This window comes from Pocillopora damicornis, chromosome 13 (assembly GCF_964200805.1).
Source record: "Pocillopora damicornis chromosome 13, jaPocDami1.2, whole genome shotgun sequence".
Taxonomy (NCBI): domain Eukaryota; kingdom Metazoa; phylum Cnidaria; class Anthozoa; order Scleractinia; family Pocilloporidae; genus Pocillopora; species Pocillopora damicornis.
In genome coordinates, this window is record NC_142682.1 from 16,375,140 (window position 1) to 16,393,247 (window position 18,108).

At 38.1% G+C, this 18,108-nt stretch overlaps 2 protein-coding genes and 2 pseudogenes across 3 annotated transcripts in view; 3 read left to right on the forward strand and 1 right to left on the reverse strand.

Annotated features, from left to right (window-relative positions):
• Positions 1–175: 175 nt before the first annotated feature.
• On the forward strand, positions 176–1,457 carry LOC149035710 (uncharacterized; annotated as a pseudogene). The gene is made up of 3 exons (XR_016182116.1): positions 176–287; positions 409–659; positions 1,024–1,457. The product of XR_016182116.1 is annotated as an uncharacterized LOC149035710 (transcript).
• Positions 1,458–3,134: 1,677 nt separating this feature from the next.
• LOC149035711 (uncharacterized) lies at positions 3,135–4,176 on the reverse strand (annotated as a pseudogene).
• A 4,970-nt stretch (positions 4,177–9,146) lies between these two features.
• Positions 9,147–13,899, forward strand: LOC149035712 (uncharacterized). Its single transcript, XM_089190958.1, has 5 exons — positions 9,147–9,243; positions 10,996–11,246; positions 12,002–12,119; positions 12,713–12,969; positions 13,325–13,899. Exons 1-5 carry the CDS (start codon positions 9,147–9,149, stop codon positions 13,685–13,687), a joined length of 1,086 nt encoding a protein of 361 aa, XP_089047084.1. The 3' UTR covers positions 13,688–13,899.
• A 2,065-nt stretch (positions 13,900–15,964) lies between these two features.
• LOC149035713 (uncharacterized) overlaps positions 15,965–18,108 on the forward strand; it is a 3,837-nt gene continuing 1,693 nt past the window's right edge. Inside the window, exons 1-3 of the mRNA XM_089190959.1 lie at positions 15,965–16,247; positions 16,777–16,894; positions 17,484–17,740. Of these exons, the coding sequence (XP_089047085.1) occupies positions 17,546–17,740 (195 nt within the window). The 5' untranslated portion in view covers positions 15,965–16,247; positions 16,777–16,894; positions 17,484–17,545. The remainder of the gene's footprint in view (positions 16,248–16,776; positions 16,895–17,483; positions 17,741–18,108) is intronic.

Genomic DNA, 18,108 nt, shown 5'->3' on the forward strand with positions numbered 1-18,108 from the left:
CCTAAAGAGTTTGCTTACCTCAACATCACAAGAATCGGCTCACAACTTGTCCGAAAGGACATCGAGTGTGGATTTGCCTGTTTGGAAATCACTTCATGTTTCTCTTATAACCTGGCTGCATTTCCCGATTGCTTCGTGCTACTGACAGGTTATTCATTTTAAACAGAACCCTTGCTCCAGCGATCCTTGCATGAACGGTTCACCCTGTGTGGCCAAGTACATCGGTGATGATTATCAGTGCGCATGCTCTGCAGGATTTAAAGGAAAACACTGTCAATTAAAAATAGGTGGGTCGACGTAGCATGTTCAATTTATTACCATCCAACTATATCTTGCTCAGTGCTACATTTATTTCGATATCTATTGCGACGTGAGTGAGTTTTATTCTGATTTTTTTCCTTTCCCAAGCTCCGGGGAAAGACTGCAAAGACATTAAGATGCGAGGTGATTGAGGGGGAAATGGTATTTATCAATTGGATCCGGATGGAGGAAGCCTTTCAAATGCATTCTGGGCCTACTGTGATATGACGTCATACAATGGAGGCTGGACCATGTGTTACACTACCGACGAATATGTCAAACCCAGGACCGAGGTCACTTACAATGCCTCTTTCCCTTATGGAACTGTCGGCTACAGGACCAACTGCAACAACATCTCTGTAAGCTGATTGAATAACCTCTTATCTCTGTGAATATGGATCGCTTAGTATATGTGCGTATGGATCTCGAAATACTACTTCATTTTTAGTTTTTTTGCATGACACACACATAGGTGTTTCGATGTACATAATTGTTTGTTAGTATTTTTTTTTATTAAATTCAAGAAAAGTTTTTAAACAATTCTCTCCTTATGTATAATGCATTTCATATACACAGATTTATTCGTTCACTGCACTAAAAATGGTTGCTGCTCTGTACCTTCTCAACTAAAGAAAATACTAAAGCACATAAAATCTGGACTAAGGCAGTAAAAAAGGTCGGAATTTCACACCATATAATACGAGGCATTGTCTATTTTTCTAGTTTACAGAGATTATGTTCTTGAATCATCAAACTTTGGCTAAAGAGTACTTCAAGCGAAGAACTAACCAGTCCATAGCGGCCAATTTGAATTATGGGAACAATGCTTCTACTTATGGATTGTGGGACGGTGTGGGAGTGAACAAAACCTACGACTATCAGCTACTGATTTGTGATACCTCATTCTACAGTGGCTTCTTCGTTTCTGGTTACACAAATTGTTACAAGGATTGTGATCACTGGCGTGGCGATTATGTCTCCCCATACATCCGCACTGCATCTACCAGTTCGCGTTTCTCTGGTGTGGCCTTTAACACCAATGGCGCCCGAGCACTCGATAAAAGGCTCATCAGTGTCGGTCTGCGCTAAGACATTTACGGATTGAGCTGCATAATTCCCTTCTTATGTGTGTCATATTTAAACATGAGCATAACAGATTAATCCCGATTGTGCACGGCAACTTCTGAGCACCCTTTTGTGGTCCAAACACCAAACTTTAGGTGATCCCACGTTTAGGATGCATAAATTTGCGAATAAAAGGTCATGATGTCCATTATAAAAGGCGCATCAGAGTTGGCTTACAATAAAAGACAGCTTTAACTTTAAAAACTTGTAACTGTATGGTAATTGTATCTTTTAGCTTAATGTAACTCAGGATGTATATATTACTAACACACGCCAAGATTTGCCCATCTTACACCTATGCGCAGATTGTATAAATGTGGTGGAATCTGTGAGACAATACAGTCAAGAAAGATGTAGTAGCCAGTAGTTGAAGCAATTTACATGCTGATTTCGTAGAATCTGTGTCACAATACAGTAAAGGAAGATGTAGTAGTAGTGGTTGAAGCAATTTGCATGCTGATTTCGTAGAATCTGTGTCACAATACAGTAGAGGAAGAAGTATAGTAGTAGTCGAAGTAATTTTCATGCTGATTTAGAAGAATCTGTGTCACTATAAAATAAAGGAAGTATTCGTAGTAGTAATGGTGAAACAGAGAATTAACTCTGAAGTGTAAATTAAAGTGCTATTTAAACCCATGAATAACCCACAGGGCGTTAGCCCTAATAAAGGGAAACAGGGAACCACACGAGGCAAAGAAAAAATCTTTTGACCTCGGTGGGAATCGAACCCACGACCTCCGGATTTGATCTACCGTTACTCTGCCGACTGAGCTACGAGGTCGCACAGAGAAAGTCGGGGACGATTTAGGATGGTGAATCGCGGCGAAGAGAAAGTAAGGGTACATATGAATGTTGTGCCGCGTAGCACTGGGAACACAAATGTTGAAACAGAGAATTAACTCTGAAGTGTAAATTAAAGTGCTATTTAAACCCATGAATAACCCACAGGGCGTTAGCCCTAATAAAGGGAAACAGGGAACCACACGAGGCAAAGAAAAAATCTTTTGACCTCGGTGAGAAAATCTCATGACACAGCAAGAGAGTTTCACAAATTTCTTATTAGACAACATCAAAAGCCAACAAAAACAGCAGGACCAGCTCCTACAGCAAATGCAAGTGCAGAACACCGCTTTGCTAACTTTAATGCAAGGTGCATTCAAGCCAAAGGATGCTTAGAGGCACTTTTGACTGTTAAATTGTTTTAAAACTGAGTGTCCATTATTTCCATCTTTTTATGAGCATTTGTATGGTTTTGCTTGTTGAGACTGCTGTAACTATGCAGAAGGCAGAAATTTTAGGTACGTTATGAAAGTGCGATCCTTATTCCTTAGCCACATTATAAATTTTGCAGAAAAAAGGATAATTTGTGTGAAGTAGACATTTCACAAAACCGAACATTCTATTATCATTTAATGCAAGCTCTTTAATACAGTGGTATAATTTTATTATTTTCTATCATTTGTAAATGTCCAGAATAAAGGTTGTGTCCCAACAGTGGATGCTGTCCATTTGCCTGTCACTTGCCTTAAATACCGAATAACATAAATAGGAATAAACGCAACTTCTTGGTTTTATTTCAAAGTAACACAACAAATTTGGCTTATAAATACAACAGTCAAACATTTGTCAAGATGAAAAGTTGCCACCTACAGAGGTTCAGTTAAAGTTGATCTGACAGCTTGAGCTATGTTGCATGAATGTTGACCGTTTTACAAAAAATAGTCTTGGAGAGTTGGTGGTTGAACATCAAAATATTCAGAAGTTGTTGAACCATGTAAGCAGCACCTAGCATTGTGAAGTAAAGTGCAAACAATGTACATTTTTCCCGCTGCACTGAGTTGAACTTTTAAATTCTTTTTGAAGTCTAAGAATTTAAAGCAATTGATTATGTCCTTGAAAATCCATTCTACAGATACCCTCACACTACTCATAGCACTATTTCAGTCCTTCTCATTCTGTGTCAGCCTTGCTGCCTTAAAAGGATCTTGCAGTTGTGGACGATGGGATAGGCGGGATCACCATAAATACATAATGGGTCTCCATTTATGTTAACAGCATATTGCACCAGTTGGTTATATAAATTAGATTCAGATAACATAGAACTATCATGTCGTTTTCCCTCCCCTGGGCTAAACAAATTAGCTACCAGAACGTTTGGAACCGCGACGGACTGAAATTTTATTGCGTGAACTTTTTTGTGGCCATTGTACAGTACTCTTTGAAAAACCAAAACAATTCACTGAAAAGCACTGCCAGCCTGAAAAGTAGCATTAGCAAAGTTCTCCAAATTATCAGTGGAAAGCCAAGGTTGATTGAGCGAGGTTAGTAAATGGTTCCAGTGCGTATATAGATAATCCATTGCAGTTGCAATCCATTGCATAATCCAAAGTTGAGGCACGGGCCTAGCAAACCTTGGAATCATGTCAAGATAGCGGCAAGGGTAAGCAAATCGTTTTAAAAAGATGAAGAGACCATCAGTGCCATCTATTGTCAAGCCATTGTAGCATATAAATTCCTCTGGGAGATTCAAGACTTCCTTTAAGTTATACACATCATTCTTGTAAAAGCGAAATTCAACTAGGCATTTATCGTCAGACATCATATCGAGTTCAAACGCTTCGTAATTCCAGTAAGGAAAGTCAGGGCTTTTTGCAGTGTTGATATCGTACAGCAAAACAAATTCTTCATCATTTATGACACTTGAATCGTAGGCATAAAGAGGGAGATCCTGGTATCTCTTAACTTTGGCATAACTTCTTATTACAAAAGAAAAAGACTAAGACACTTTCCATGTATTGTGCTTGCTCGCGTGGCTGCGATGTTTGGTGAGCTGATCTCAAACTGGCACGAGGTGGAATTTTCCCGCCAATAGGATTAGCCGCGTCGTCGTGACCGGAATCAATCGTAAACTGTTAGACACAAGCCACCAGGCCCGACGCGACCACCAAGACAGACCGTGGCGTCTTCTAGAATCGCAGCATCGTAAACTCACTATTCTTTCGCCACCGCGGCTGAAATACAGCTCAAACAACGAAAACACTAGTATAAAAAGCACTGCTTTTTGGTTATCGGTTTGGAAAAAAGTGGTGTTTAGAGAAGGGAATCGCCAAGGAAATTGAAAATTACGAACACAACGCTTTGCTCGAGCGATCCAATGCCGAAATTAAAAACAAACATCGTTAAACCTCGGAAACGACGATTCTATTTCATCGAAAGTGATTCGGACATGACTGAGACTGAGCAATTCCTTGAACTGTTTAGTCGGAATTTGAACTTTTTTGCACCTTGAAGATGTGAAGATATCACTGCATACTATTTTTTGGATCGTACGCGGTTGTTTTGACCGAACGCAAGGTTTGAACAAACTATTTTAGCACTTGATACGCGCGCTTTGCTTATGCTTAATTATGATAAGCTATCTCGTATTTTTTCATGTTTATTATTAACACGTAATCACATGATTTTTCTCGTGCAATTTGGAATAAATAAGCACTTGTTAATTTTTTCAAAGACCACAAATTGCACTCGCTCTACGGGCTCGTACAATATTGTTAGTCTTTAAAAAAATTGACTCGTGCTTATTTATTCCAAATTGCACTTGAAATCATGTGATTACCTATACAAAATTGCATGAAATGAACTTCAATTACCACTTTCTTGCATCTATTTTGGATCGCAAAATTTAGTCGCTCAATACAAGAAGCTTTTCGGCTGTACAGGTATTTTATTGATCTAGTAAAATGAACTGGTTTGTAAAAAGTTGCAAAATTTGTCTCTCATTTTCCTGCAATTTGATTAATTTCTTCAAACAAGCCTTCAAATTTGTTTGGCTGCTGTGTTTAAGTAAAGCCGTCTTATTGGCTGAGAAGAAAGATGCGATGAAGAGCATAAAATGGTGCGATTTGGGATTAAATTGCACCGATGTGAGCCAATCAGCTTGAAAGGATCACAGTCAAGTCCGGGCCGGACATGCAGTTTTAGCCTTCCAAACAACGTCGTTATCGATCGGGCGGAGAATGTCATAAACTACTAGCACAACAACCTTCCATTTTCGATTAGGAACTCGTAACAAGCCGTAATAACCTGCGAAACACATCAAAGATTACCTAGCGAAGCGAAATTCGAAACAGATCTAAAATCTAAACTTACCATATGATGAAAGGAGGGAAACAATAGAGACAAATCACAATTTCAGAGCAAACCAACTTCACCACGGGCGAATGAAAAGAAATGAAAATGAAGAGAACGAGCTACTGAGGCTTCATGGTCTATAGAAAAAACGAAAAAACCGAGGAATGGACCTACGGACTTGTCGAGAAATAGCCTCGATACTGCATATTATTCTGTGAGAGCTTGTGAAGGGAAAAATCTTGAGATAACTGTATAGAGATCCTTTCTTACTTTGAGAATCATACCAGGTAAGCGAGATGAGGTCGGCAAGGTTTTAATGTTCAAGTATTCTAAATCTAAGTACTTATTACACAAATAATTTGTTGGGTTTTATCAACGAGTACATAATGGCTTTCTAAAGCTGACTGTTTGATTTTTTGCTCTCCATCAAAACGCTCTAAAAACTCGAGACTGGTAGTGATGGTCTGTGACTGTGACTGGTGGAAACTAAAGTTAGCCAAACTGATAAAAGAGCTGAATTACACCGAATGAAAAATGAGGGAAAGTGTGCAGATGAAATTAGCATGGAACTAAATAATTATTTATTTTCTCTAGTTTGAATTCAAATAAGATATAATACGCAGGAAACATTTCTTTCCATCTTTGATCTCAGTATTCCCAAATCTTTGTCAAATACAGCTAGCACAAATACATTTGATCTTACCGGAACACTGAAGTGATTATAACTGAATTGGACTGTAGATCAATTTATCCAAGTTGTGGATCAATATTTGTTCCCGGGAAACCGAGCTCAATATAGATGACTCGAGCTCGAGAACCTATCCGAGGCATTTTCTTTTGTATGTTAAAGAGCATTTGTTTTCTACATTTGCCTCATTCTACACAGAAGAATAAATAAGGACAAGCCTTGGCTGTAACAGACTGATTTTGAATTTCTGCCACAAAGCTTTAACCGAGCGCAGCAATAAATGTCTTTCTAAACTACTTTTATTAAAGTACAAAGCAATGATAGTGGAGAGCATTTTCGTGTCAGTGATATTCCGTTGTTCATTCTCGCATCGCTTATCGCAGCAGAAGCGATAAACTATTTAAAAATATCTCAAGTTAGATAGCGGCTGAGTTTTGTTTTGCTTTGTCTTTGTTTTATGTTTTTTTTATTTGGGGGGAGGGGGGGAGTGAGCTTAGTGTTGAGAAAAGGTCTAATTGTTTTTTAATTAAACTACTTGTGATAACACTTCACTTGAAAATTGTAAATGAAAGAACATCAGTTGCCTTTGATGATATCATTTGTTTACTCACTCCCTGAAACACAAGACTATCCAACCAAACAAATATAATACTGCACTTTCAAGACCTTTTAAAGTAGCCGTTGAATCTTTTGCAAACTGAAATGAGATGAGCGTGATATCCTCTTACATGTGTATTACATTCCGTGTAATTTAGCCAAAATGAACCGGTTTGTTTGTGTTACATGTATCTATGACGCTTATGTTTAGAGCGAAAGCGTAAGCCAATATTTGCTTGGCTCTTTCTCAGCTTTTCAAACTGAGAAAGCTGGTTTGACGCCTTCCCTCGAAAGCTAGAATGCAATTCATCAAAGCGGATTTGTGTGTTGGACATGAATTTTTAAGCTTGCATAGCAAAACATTTAGCAATCGCAATATATAAGTCCTCTAAAGTTGTCCCCCATTGGACGCATCTGGAAATTAGTTGTCACTAATTTTAAACTTAAAAATAAATATTGCAGAGCTTTCTATGAATTCATTTATTCTTAAACCATAATTACATTCAGGAACTTCTTGGGACATTATTCAAATCAAATGTTTGCCTGTTTGTCCGCTTTTATCTATTTGAAAAGATCTCATAGATAAACTGTTGATAATGTTTGGAAGGCGTCAACTGCTCTGCAAAAATAAATGTCAGAATTACTGAAGACAAGCGACCACAGCTATCCATGATACGTCAGGCAGTTATTGATTAGCTGTAGGACATTATTTCATCTTTTCAGAATTAGACTCAAGGGGAGAGCTTAGAGCTGTAAGAATGAAACTGTTAATTACTATTATCAATTATTGAAAATATTTTTAAAGTAAGGTAAGGAAAGTTGTCAATGTTCACCTGATGTCGCCAATTCAAGCTCTCGTTTTGCAGGTGTTATCTGTTTGCTATTCGCTTTATAATTTTTTATTACAAGCACACTATTTACTTTGCCTTGGCCAATAGAAATGCATTACCTGAAAAAATAAAAAATCAAGCTGGCCACTATGAAGTTCCTGTAATGATTACTGTATTGATTCGATAGTCCTACAAATGTATTATCTGCTGAAGCTTGGAAAATGAAACACAGCCTCTCACAACGTAGAAGGTGTCTTTTTACGATGATGACCTTTATCTTGTTTGGACTGACCATGACACAAGGTGCTTTCTTTTTAATATTTTATCGATAAAATTTCTCTTGATGATAATGACGACGACGTAGATGATGATACAGATTACGAGGAGATAACTTCCCCATCTATTCAGAACTTGTCCATAGTTTTCCTCTCAAAGCTTCGAACAATCGAGATGTACATTAAAAACCAGCGGACTTTTAAGAATTACTTGAGCCAATATTTACTTGGAGACTCCCAATACTAAAGAAACCGTTTAATGCTAAATTTTGACGGGTTTTCGTTTACACGAACCTTTTACGAAATTTTTAACAAGAATGAAATTATTCTCCCTATGCTGTAGTATAGTAGGGGTAAATTCGCGTCGTTGCGAAGTCGCGTCGCTGCCCCACGAACCCCGAAATTACTGGTTACCTGATTATTACATATGCATTATTGACCAAACCTAAAGTCAAGATAACTGAATTTTGGCAGAGTTCTTTTTGCGCTTTTATTGACCAAGACGACGTTGAGGTCCACAGGAAAACGGAAAAAGAGGCTAATATCAAGCCATGCTTGGTCAAAAAGGATTTATCATACAGCAAAGAGATTTCGCTTCATTAAGAATCAAGAATGAACTGTTTATTTCGAGAGCCGGGAAAGACACCTGTGTTTGTAGCACAATAAACCCACGAGAGTTGTTCATGTTTAGTTTTTTTATTGTCTTCTACCTCTGAACTCAGTTATAGACTCAGCTTCCTTAATTCTTCTTATAAACTTCGCTTTTGTCAGAAGCCACAACTAGAATCCCTTGGGGGTATGATAAACAATTCATTACCAAAATTAGAGCTTCTAACAGTCGGCGAGGCTGGAATAAGTCACCAAATTAGAGAGTCACTCGGATGTTTAAAGATTGACGGCACAAATAAGAAGGGTTTGTTTGTTTTCAATTGGGGAATATCAATTTTCTGGCGCAGCTGCACAAGTTTCTGTAATATTCTTTGTCTTATCCCTACGTGTATCATTTTATTGCCAACAGCTTTCATGAGAAAACTGATTTTAAATTCTGAATTCTAATAATTCTTAGGTCTGCGCAAGGCCTTGGCTTATAAGGAAACAGTTTAATAATTCATTGAGATAGGGCCACAGGTGCTTGATTTTGAAACTTTCATTTCAATATTACGAAAATAACGTATAAGTTTGTCTGTCAACAGTTTAGTTATGGAGTTCCGTGCCACAACATCGCTGTATTCGCGACTACAAGAAATGGATCTGATTGTAACAATGACTGTTATATACATCTTGATAATTTGTGAAGGTGTGGCTCCTTACATGCGCTATTTTTGTCCTTTTGAACGAAGATATGTTTGATTCGACTATGACCATGTTATATTATCGGGTTTTGTAGGTTCAATGTTTGGTCCTTAAGCATCGATAAGGACTGTCTTGAAGTAGCTAACACACGCTTTGATTATTCAGCTTGACTCTTCAGTTCTAGAAGAAAACCATATATACATTTGTTTTTTTTTTCAAATGAAAGTTTTTCGGAAATTGAGACCAATATTTGACACGCGCCATGCATACGAAAGTCAAATTTCACCAGTCGCGCCGTCTTGGTTTTTTTGCTGCTTCTGCTCCAATTCTTTTTTTCTCGGAAAAACTGACTCTTACCGAAAACTCCTCTTCTCCTCTTTTTTCGCTTTTCCTCCTTTTTTCAGAATTGGTTTCACACGATGTCGAGTGTTTTTATTGTTGCAACGTCACAGAAAACGGACGATCCATGTGAACTGAACGTCTGGAGTCTAACGATGGAGATCAAAATAATGAAAAACGGGTTCAGTTTGTTTTGAGCACTGAAACAGAATTGCTTTTTTTTTCCTATAACTAAACGCATCGAAAAGGCTCGATGTAGCTCAAAATCCTTCACGGAAAGTCTGACTCGATCATCATCGATATGATACCAAGCGATGACTAAGATCTCAGTTAACATCTAGGTATAACAGCTTGTAGCTTTAAATGATAACTCACAAAACAGTCACTGCTCAATTGAACTACACTCACAAAGTAAACCTGTCTAAAAATAATTTAGGAGGGTTTTGATGTGGTTAAATTTAGCTGTTAAGTGTAAGAATTGACGAATTTTAACCTTAAGTCGTATAAAAGTTAACCGTCAATTTGGTTTTCAATCGCAACGGAAAGAAACTAAACGTTAGCTGTAAAATGGCCAAAATTTTAATCGTCAGTTAGATGTCCACTATTAAATATACTTTGTCGTAAAGGATGTAACTCTTGGAAATGATAACAAGGCATTCTCTCTGATATTTCCATTCAATATACATTTAGCTTTTGTTTTGAACAGCCCTGTTAAATTTTTTTCCATTAAGTATCTTTAGGCATAATTTTGAATAATAACAGTAGGACTGAGCTAAACAGTTTTAATTCAGTCGCCAGTGATGCGGGAGGTTCTGTTGCAATTTAAAATACCTGTCACACTTTGTAGTAAAATTGTCGCATTTTCCAATACCTGTGGCACTTTCTATAACACTTGTCACAGTGTAACAAAAATGCTGTCGCACTTTGTAATAACAGACCATTGCAATTTGTGATAATAGAAATAAACTGTGGCTCTTTTAAAAAATACTTGTTGCACTTTTTTAATAACTTGGTATAAATAGTCGGAGGGAAAAGGTACTTAAACGAAGCAACCCGAAGCGTCCTATTAAAAACACAGCAGTTGACTACTTTTAAACTGTTTCTGATTGAACGGCGGGTCCGAATAACTCACTAATGTGCTTAGTTGCCGAGACTTTGATCAGTATAAGTTAAGGGTTCTCATGCTTTTTAACCTCGCTGCTTTGGTATATCCTGCAAAAAATTGTTTCGTCTTTTACGTAAGGTTACGCTCAGCCGCTGTCCTGTCTAAAAGTGTTTCATAAAGCGCACTCCTTTAAAATAGATTTTTAGATTCTGACAGGAAATCATTCTCGAATATTTTGCCATAGCTTGATAAAACTAATATGAATGTAATTCCTTCTGTTAAAAGGTGTTCGGCAAGATTTTTCTGAGCCAGGTGTATCATATGCGAACTTCAAGCACGAACAATTTTCGTACCTGAACATCACAAGAATCGGTTCAAAACTTGTCCAAAAGGACACCGAGTGTGGATTGGCTTGTTTACAAGTCACTTCATGTTCTTCTTTTAACCTGGCTACATTTCCTGATATCAACGGAAGTCTGTTGTGTGAACTTCTACCTTCTGACAAGCACAGGATGCCCAATGAATTGATCCACAACCCGATGTTTCATCATTTTAGTAAAAGGGTGAGTGTAGTTGAATCGAAAAACACTCTAGTAACATTAGAATTATCACATATAAAAAGATAACCCTTTTCAAGTGTTTTAGCAAATTCAGAGATTAGAGCAAGAAAATTATTTTGAAAAGACATTGTTTCGTGTGATCGGCAGTCACACTATCGATTTTATACATTATAATTTTCTGGCTGGGCTTCATAAAAGATGGGTATGTGAAACAGTTCTGATCATTGTAGATTAAGGAGTATACGACCTGTACATGGCCGATTTATTTGCGAATTTTGTAGACTCTAGTAATCAAACTTTCATTAAGGGACCAAACAACAGCTGCGATCAAGGAGACTATCCACAACTGCTTGTGCCTGATCTCCTTGATCACAGTTGTTGTTTGGTCCTCGTCAAGCAACACGTCCAGCAGTTGGAGGGTGGGGGAGAGACTGCGTTGTATGTGGAGACCCAACAACGGCTGCGAAGGAGACTTACTTATGATCCACGGCTGATTTTGGAATAATGTTCGGAGAAAAGTCTGAATTGACAGCTGTAATATTAGCTGGCAACTTCAATGAGGCAAATGAAGTTATGGTAAGAAGAATTCCTTGGTTAACTTAGCACGTATGTTAAGTTCACTACGCCGCCACTGAATGTTCTTATTCTTCTGATAATGGACCCAAAAGGTCTTGAAAATGAGTAATGTATTGATTATTGTCAAAAGGCATTTTTATCTGGGATGATAAAGTTAACTTTCTCCTGTTTTTTGGAGACAGAGTCCATGCATCAACGATCCTTGCATAAACAAAGGAAAATGTATTGCCAAATTCAAAGATGGCGATTATTACTGCAGTTGGTGTCCTCGGTTTTACAACGGAAAAGACTGCAAAACAGGTAATGTAATGAGAGATTCACGCCTTTTCTACCCCTTTCTCTCTTATTCGTAACAATTCCCTGCATTACCATCTCTTTCGTTCTCAGCTGAACACAAATCAGGGAATTCAGTGTTAACAACTGAGTTGAAAATGTAAACTGACTAACGTAAAGAGTAAAATAGCTGATGTTTCGAGTGTTAGCCCTTAGTCAGAGCGATAGGGTACCTGCTGTACTCTCCCACCGACGCAGCACCACAGTTTCTTTAGAAACTTACCCCCTTTATTCATTTGAACACAAACCAGCCTCGTGTTATTACCCTCTAATGACCTACAAAGGGTTCCAATTTGGTTTGAGAGTAAGTTGATTTGGATGCCTTCACATACTTGGCGCCTTTTCACGGCAAACAGTGATAGCATACTAGGAAATAGTTTAGACTCTGAGATTATAGCCTTCATAGGCCTTTTTCCTAAAAGCGCATCAAGGTATTTTTCAAACGGGGACCCATTTTCTCACCTCATCGGTGTAAAATGTATTGGCATGAAAATCAGAAAGTCAAATTTCTCTCTCCTTACATAAAGATTAATAATTAATTCTATTCAATTAATAATCAGGGCACTTTGTAGGAAAAAATTGCTTGGAAATTATGGAGCGAAGTCTCTCACAGGGAGATGGCATGTACTGGTTAGACCCGGATGGAGCAAGCCATTCCAATGCATTCCTGGCCTACTGCGACATGACGTCACACAATGGAGGATGGACCATGTGTTACACTACCGATGAATTTGTCAAACCGAGTACTGAGGTCACATACAACGCCTCTATTCCTTATGGAACTGTCGGCTACAGGACTAACTGCAACAACATCTCTGTAAGCTGATTGAATAATCTCTTATCTCTATGAATATGGATCGCTTAGTATATATGCAGATGGGTCTCAAAATATTATTTCATTTTTTGTTTTATTACATGACGCACAAATAGGTGTGTCGATGTACATAATGGTGTGTTAGTATTTTTGAGTTAAATCAAGAAAATTTTTCAAACAATTCTCTCCTTACGATACATTTCATATACTCGTATCTATTCGTTCACTGCACTGAAAATGGCGCTGCACTGTACCTTTTTAACTAAAGAAAATACCGAAGCACATAAAACTTAGACTAAGGCTGTAAAAAGGTCGGAATTTCGCACCATACAATACAAAGCATTGTCTCTTTTTCCAGTTTACAGAGATTATGTTCTTGGATCATCAAACTTTGGCTAAAGTGCATTTCAAGCGAAGAACCAACCAGTCTATAACGGCCAGTTTGAATTATGGGAACGGTGCTTCTACTTATGGATTATGGGACGGTGTGGGAGTGAGCAACGCATACCTTTATCAGCTACTGATCTGTGATACCTCATTCTACGGTGGCTACTTCGTTTCTGGTTATACAAATTGTTATAAGCAGTGTGTAAGCTGGTGTGGCGATAAAGTCTCCCCATACTTCCGTACTGCATCTACCCGTTCGTACTTTGGTGTGGCCTTTAACGCCAATGGCCACCAACCAGTCAATAAAAGACTCATCAGTGTCGGTCTGCGCTGAGATATTTACGGGGTTTTTTCAAGGTTTTTTCTCGACGAATGTTTGCAATTATTGTGAATAATGAACGTAAAGATTTGGATTAACGTTTGAATAAAATATCAAGAAATCTAGGTAACAACTTTTTTTTTCATCAAGTAATGATAACGATAATAATCATAACAATGATAATAAGATACATATTTCAAGAGGAGACCTCCATCACTCTAAGTGGTTTTCAGGGGCGTGTGCCAAGTACATCTGATGTAGGTGTGTTTCTGATGTCCTTGCCACTGTTATTTAATTTCTATCACATAGTGAACCAATCCTCCTGGGTAACGCTGGATTCTACGTATTTTGTAGAGATATGAATATGTTTAGTCTGCGAAATATTCAGAGAGTGAGGCCTGTAACATAATATTTATCCTCTATATCAATTTAAGTATGTTCAGAAATGGCTTCTCCACATTGGTTGGGTTTGTAATGTCAGCCAAACTTTAAGTGATCCCACGTTTAGGATGCATTAATTTGCGACTAAAAGGTCTTGAAGTCCATGATAAACGGCGCATCAGCGTTGGCTCACGATAAAAGACAGCATTAACTTTAAACTTGTAACTGCATGATAATTTTAGCTTAATGTAACTCAGGATGTATATGTTACTAACACACGCCAAGATTTGGCTGTCCTACACCTATGCGCAGATTGTATAAATGTGGTGGAATCTGTGTCGCAATACAGTAGAGGAAGAAGTAGAAGTAGGACTTCAAGCAATTCACATGGTGATTTAGTAGAATCTGTGTCACTATAAAATAACATCTCAGTCCCTTATAAACAGTCTTGATTTTAACTTTCTGTGCCTGCAGTAAATCGAAAACGAGTTCGTAAACATCCATTTGTATTATGAATATTTCGTTCAATTCAACTGATAATCGCGCAGCTTCATTTGTTGGACGAAATTGCCAACCTGCGTAACGAGAGGTTATTAAATTCTTGACTTAAATCAATCTCCCGCGTTCAGTGTCGTTGTCAGTTGCAGATATTCAAGTCAATATGTAATTGGCTTCTCGGCATGAGAAAAGTTGTAATTGTTTACGTGGTAAGGACGGTGACTGTTATGTGGCTTAATAAATATAATCAGAGATACATTTCGAACTCGTCCTAAACAATGGAAACACAAGATTTGTTAATGGTTGTTAGTGGTGTTGTAAATAAAATCTGCTAACCACTAAGGCGTTCAATCGCAGGTTTTCTTTCATTTTTTATCTTTCACTTTTTTCTTGATGTGATGTACGCCTGTATCCATGGCATGAAACTAGCGCTTTTCATCGAATTTGATAACAGTTTCTGAATTTTAGTTAATAATATGGTTCTGAATGGGTTATCTCCAACTGATTCCTCGATAGAATTCCACCTTTCGTGAACGCAAGCCTAGTTAAAATATTAATTCGTGAACACAGGCCTATTCATTTAATTCATCATTTAGATGGACCCACAGGTGTTGCTTCTTTGAAAAAGTATCTTACACTTCACACCACAGAAAAAATTGAAGACGCTGAAGGTGTTGTTGTCAACGCTTTAGTCATGATGCTCCGGATTGCAAGGGCGCTGAATCCACGACCGCAACAAATCGGTCTAACTGTAGTGATGACCTTAATATTTCTCTTTGCCACAACTAAAGGTAAATTGCCTTACTTATTTACTATTTCTTAGTTCTTCCTCCTCAAAAGAAAAAGGAACTTAGTATCAAATCATGACCATGTTATACAGGACATTAACCGAATTTTGCGTGGATTTTTTCTGGCTAGGCATCAAAATAGGTTGTCTCGTGCAGCGATATCTAACACTGACTTTTATCATTTAATAAAGGGAAGGATATCCTATATAGACTTCTTTTGAAAAGCTGATAAAATATCCCTCCAAAATCGACAGTAGAGATCTTTGTTTTACTCGGGAACAGGAAAAAAAGAGGTGATGATAATTGTCTCGCAAATTTTTGGCCAAATTACACAGGTCACGCCATCATTTTTCGGCTACGTATCCTTTTTCACGTCGACCCAGAGTCAATTCTTTATTTCTTCGGTGAAACGAGAGTTAAGGAGCGAGATGGAGTCGAGTGAACTGATTCTTTGGTCGGCACGGAACCGGAGGCTGACAATGTTATGATACAAATTAAACCTTATAAGTTCAACATGTAAACTGCTGTGTTATGATGTCGACAAGTTTCCTGTTTCTATGTAAACGGGGCCGCCCTCAGCCACTCTTCCGTGCAAAACTAACTTAGATATGATTTCTCTCGTTACAAGGTTTCCATCGCCAGGATTCCTCTGCGGGTGTGTCTTACCTCAACTTCAAACCTGAAGCGTTTTCTTACTTAAATATTACAAGAATTGGTTCAGAACTTGTCCAAGATGGTAGCGAGTGTGGATTTGCCTGTTTGGAAATCATTTCGTGTTTTTCGTACAACCTGGCTGCATTTCCTGATAAGTGGGGAAAGCTGTTTGTGTCCCTGTGCTTCCGTCCGATAAGCACAGGGAATCCAATGAACTCATCAGCAATCCCATATTCCATCATTTCAGTAAAACTGTAAGTGCAATCTTGTTTCAGTTTAAGCTATACGTCCCCTCCCCCTTAAGTAAATCAATTGGTGCTGCTGCTGATAGGAAAGTGCGTGATTGAAAGTGTCATTTGACAGCTGTGATTTTGTACGATAACTTGAGTCAAGAGAATATAAAAGGTAATTCTCTTGCCTCAGTGACACAGACCTCGTTATAGTAATGGTGGTCCCTTTGTTAGAAAGAAAACTTAGCGTGTCAATCTTGAATATCTCAATTAAGCTATAAATGCATGTAAAGCGGTTCTTACTAATGATCTATTGGAGGAAAGAGGCACAGACGTCTGCACCAATAACAATATTAGGATTCTTTCTATATTTATCTATCACAAGAAACCAGTCACCAGCTCACGCTCCGTTACGCCTCGTGTGCCGATTTTTAATGCTTAACACTTTTGACGTCATCTGTGATCTCTTTTTAAAACAGACGTAGGACAACTTGGAATCTATTTGTTGTTTAACAAAAAAGATGAGAATTATTGTTTTATTTTGTTGAAACAGACTCCTTGCTTCAGCGATCCATGCATAAGCAATGCAACTTGTGTGGTAAATTACAAAGAAAACGATTATCACTGCAGCATATGTCCACCATTTTACAACGGCAAAGACTGCAGTAAAGGTATCTCTTACTCCGCCTCTTCCATCTCCATTCTTTTCTTTTCTACTCGTTGTTTCTTCCTGTTACTCCTCAATCAGTCTCCAGGCCGTAGTTGTTCTTAGCATGGATAACAGTGTCCACCGCATAGATCATGTGTCTATCCGATTGATAGCGTAGTACGTTAAAACTTATTTAATGGATAAAAATTTTTCGGTTTGGTAGCGTTATTGGCCCTTTGAACAACTGGGCCCTGCAGTCTTCTACTGTTGGCGAAAGTTTCACTTTGGTTCCATTAAAATGAAAATAAAAAAGTGCTACACGTGAAAGAAAGACCTCTAGGAGGGGAGAATCGGAGCGCAGAAGGGGAGGGGGGGGGAGGGTTAGCTCAGTTTACTCTGACTTTTTTTTCTGTTTCGTATTCTTTTAAGCTATGCAGAAAACCGACCGCAATTTATTTCCGACTAAACAATTTTTCGCGCTTTTGCTATTCATTTTATTTAACCTGCGATTCTGTCAACCTCAATAACAAGAATTCATAAGTCATAAGTCATACTGATAACCAGCTTCTATTAGCCACATAGACTCAGTTATTATTCCTTTTAATGCTGAGGTCCATTTGTTGGACTTCATTGCCTGGACATTAAGGAACGAGGTTTTTCCCGGGGTAATGGCATGTACTGGTTGGACCCGGATGGAGGAAGCCATTCCGATGCATTTCAGGCCTACTGTGACATGACGTCACACAATGGAGGATGGACCATGTGTTACACTACCGATGAATATGTCAGACCTAAGAGGGAGGTCACATACAACGCCCAGTTTCCTTATGGAAGTGACGGCTACAGAACCGATTGCAACAACATCCCAGTAAGTTTGTTAGTTGATATTAATGATCATGCCACAGACATTCCTTTTTGCGAGATTTTAATATAAAGCACATTACTCCATTATCATCCTTGGGCACATGCAATTGAATATAGCAGTTTCGTGAAAGGTTGTCGGAAAAAAAGTGTAAAAGTGCACGTGATAACTCCGAAAGATATTGTGAGTAGGCGACCTCAAGATTTCAGAAAATCTGAGAAAACGTCATTCTAAGAACGAGACACAGTGGATTTGATTGATTAACGGATTTATTTCGCTTAGTGAAGTAAAAGGAGCACTGGATATTCAGATTAATCCTTTAACATTGTCGCTTGCACTTTTGCTTCATTCTCAAGCAAACTTTCTCGAAACAG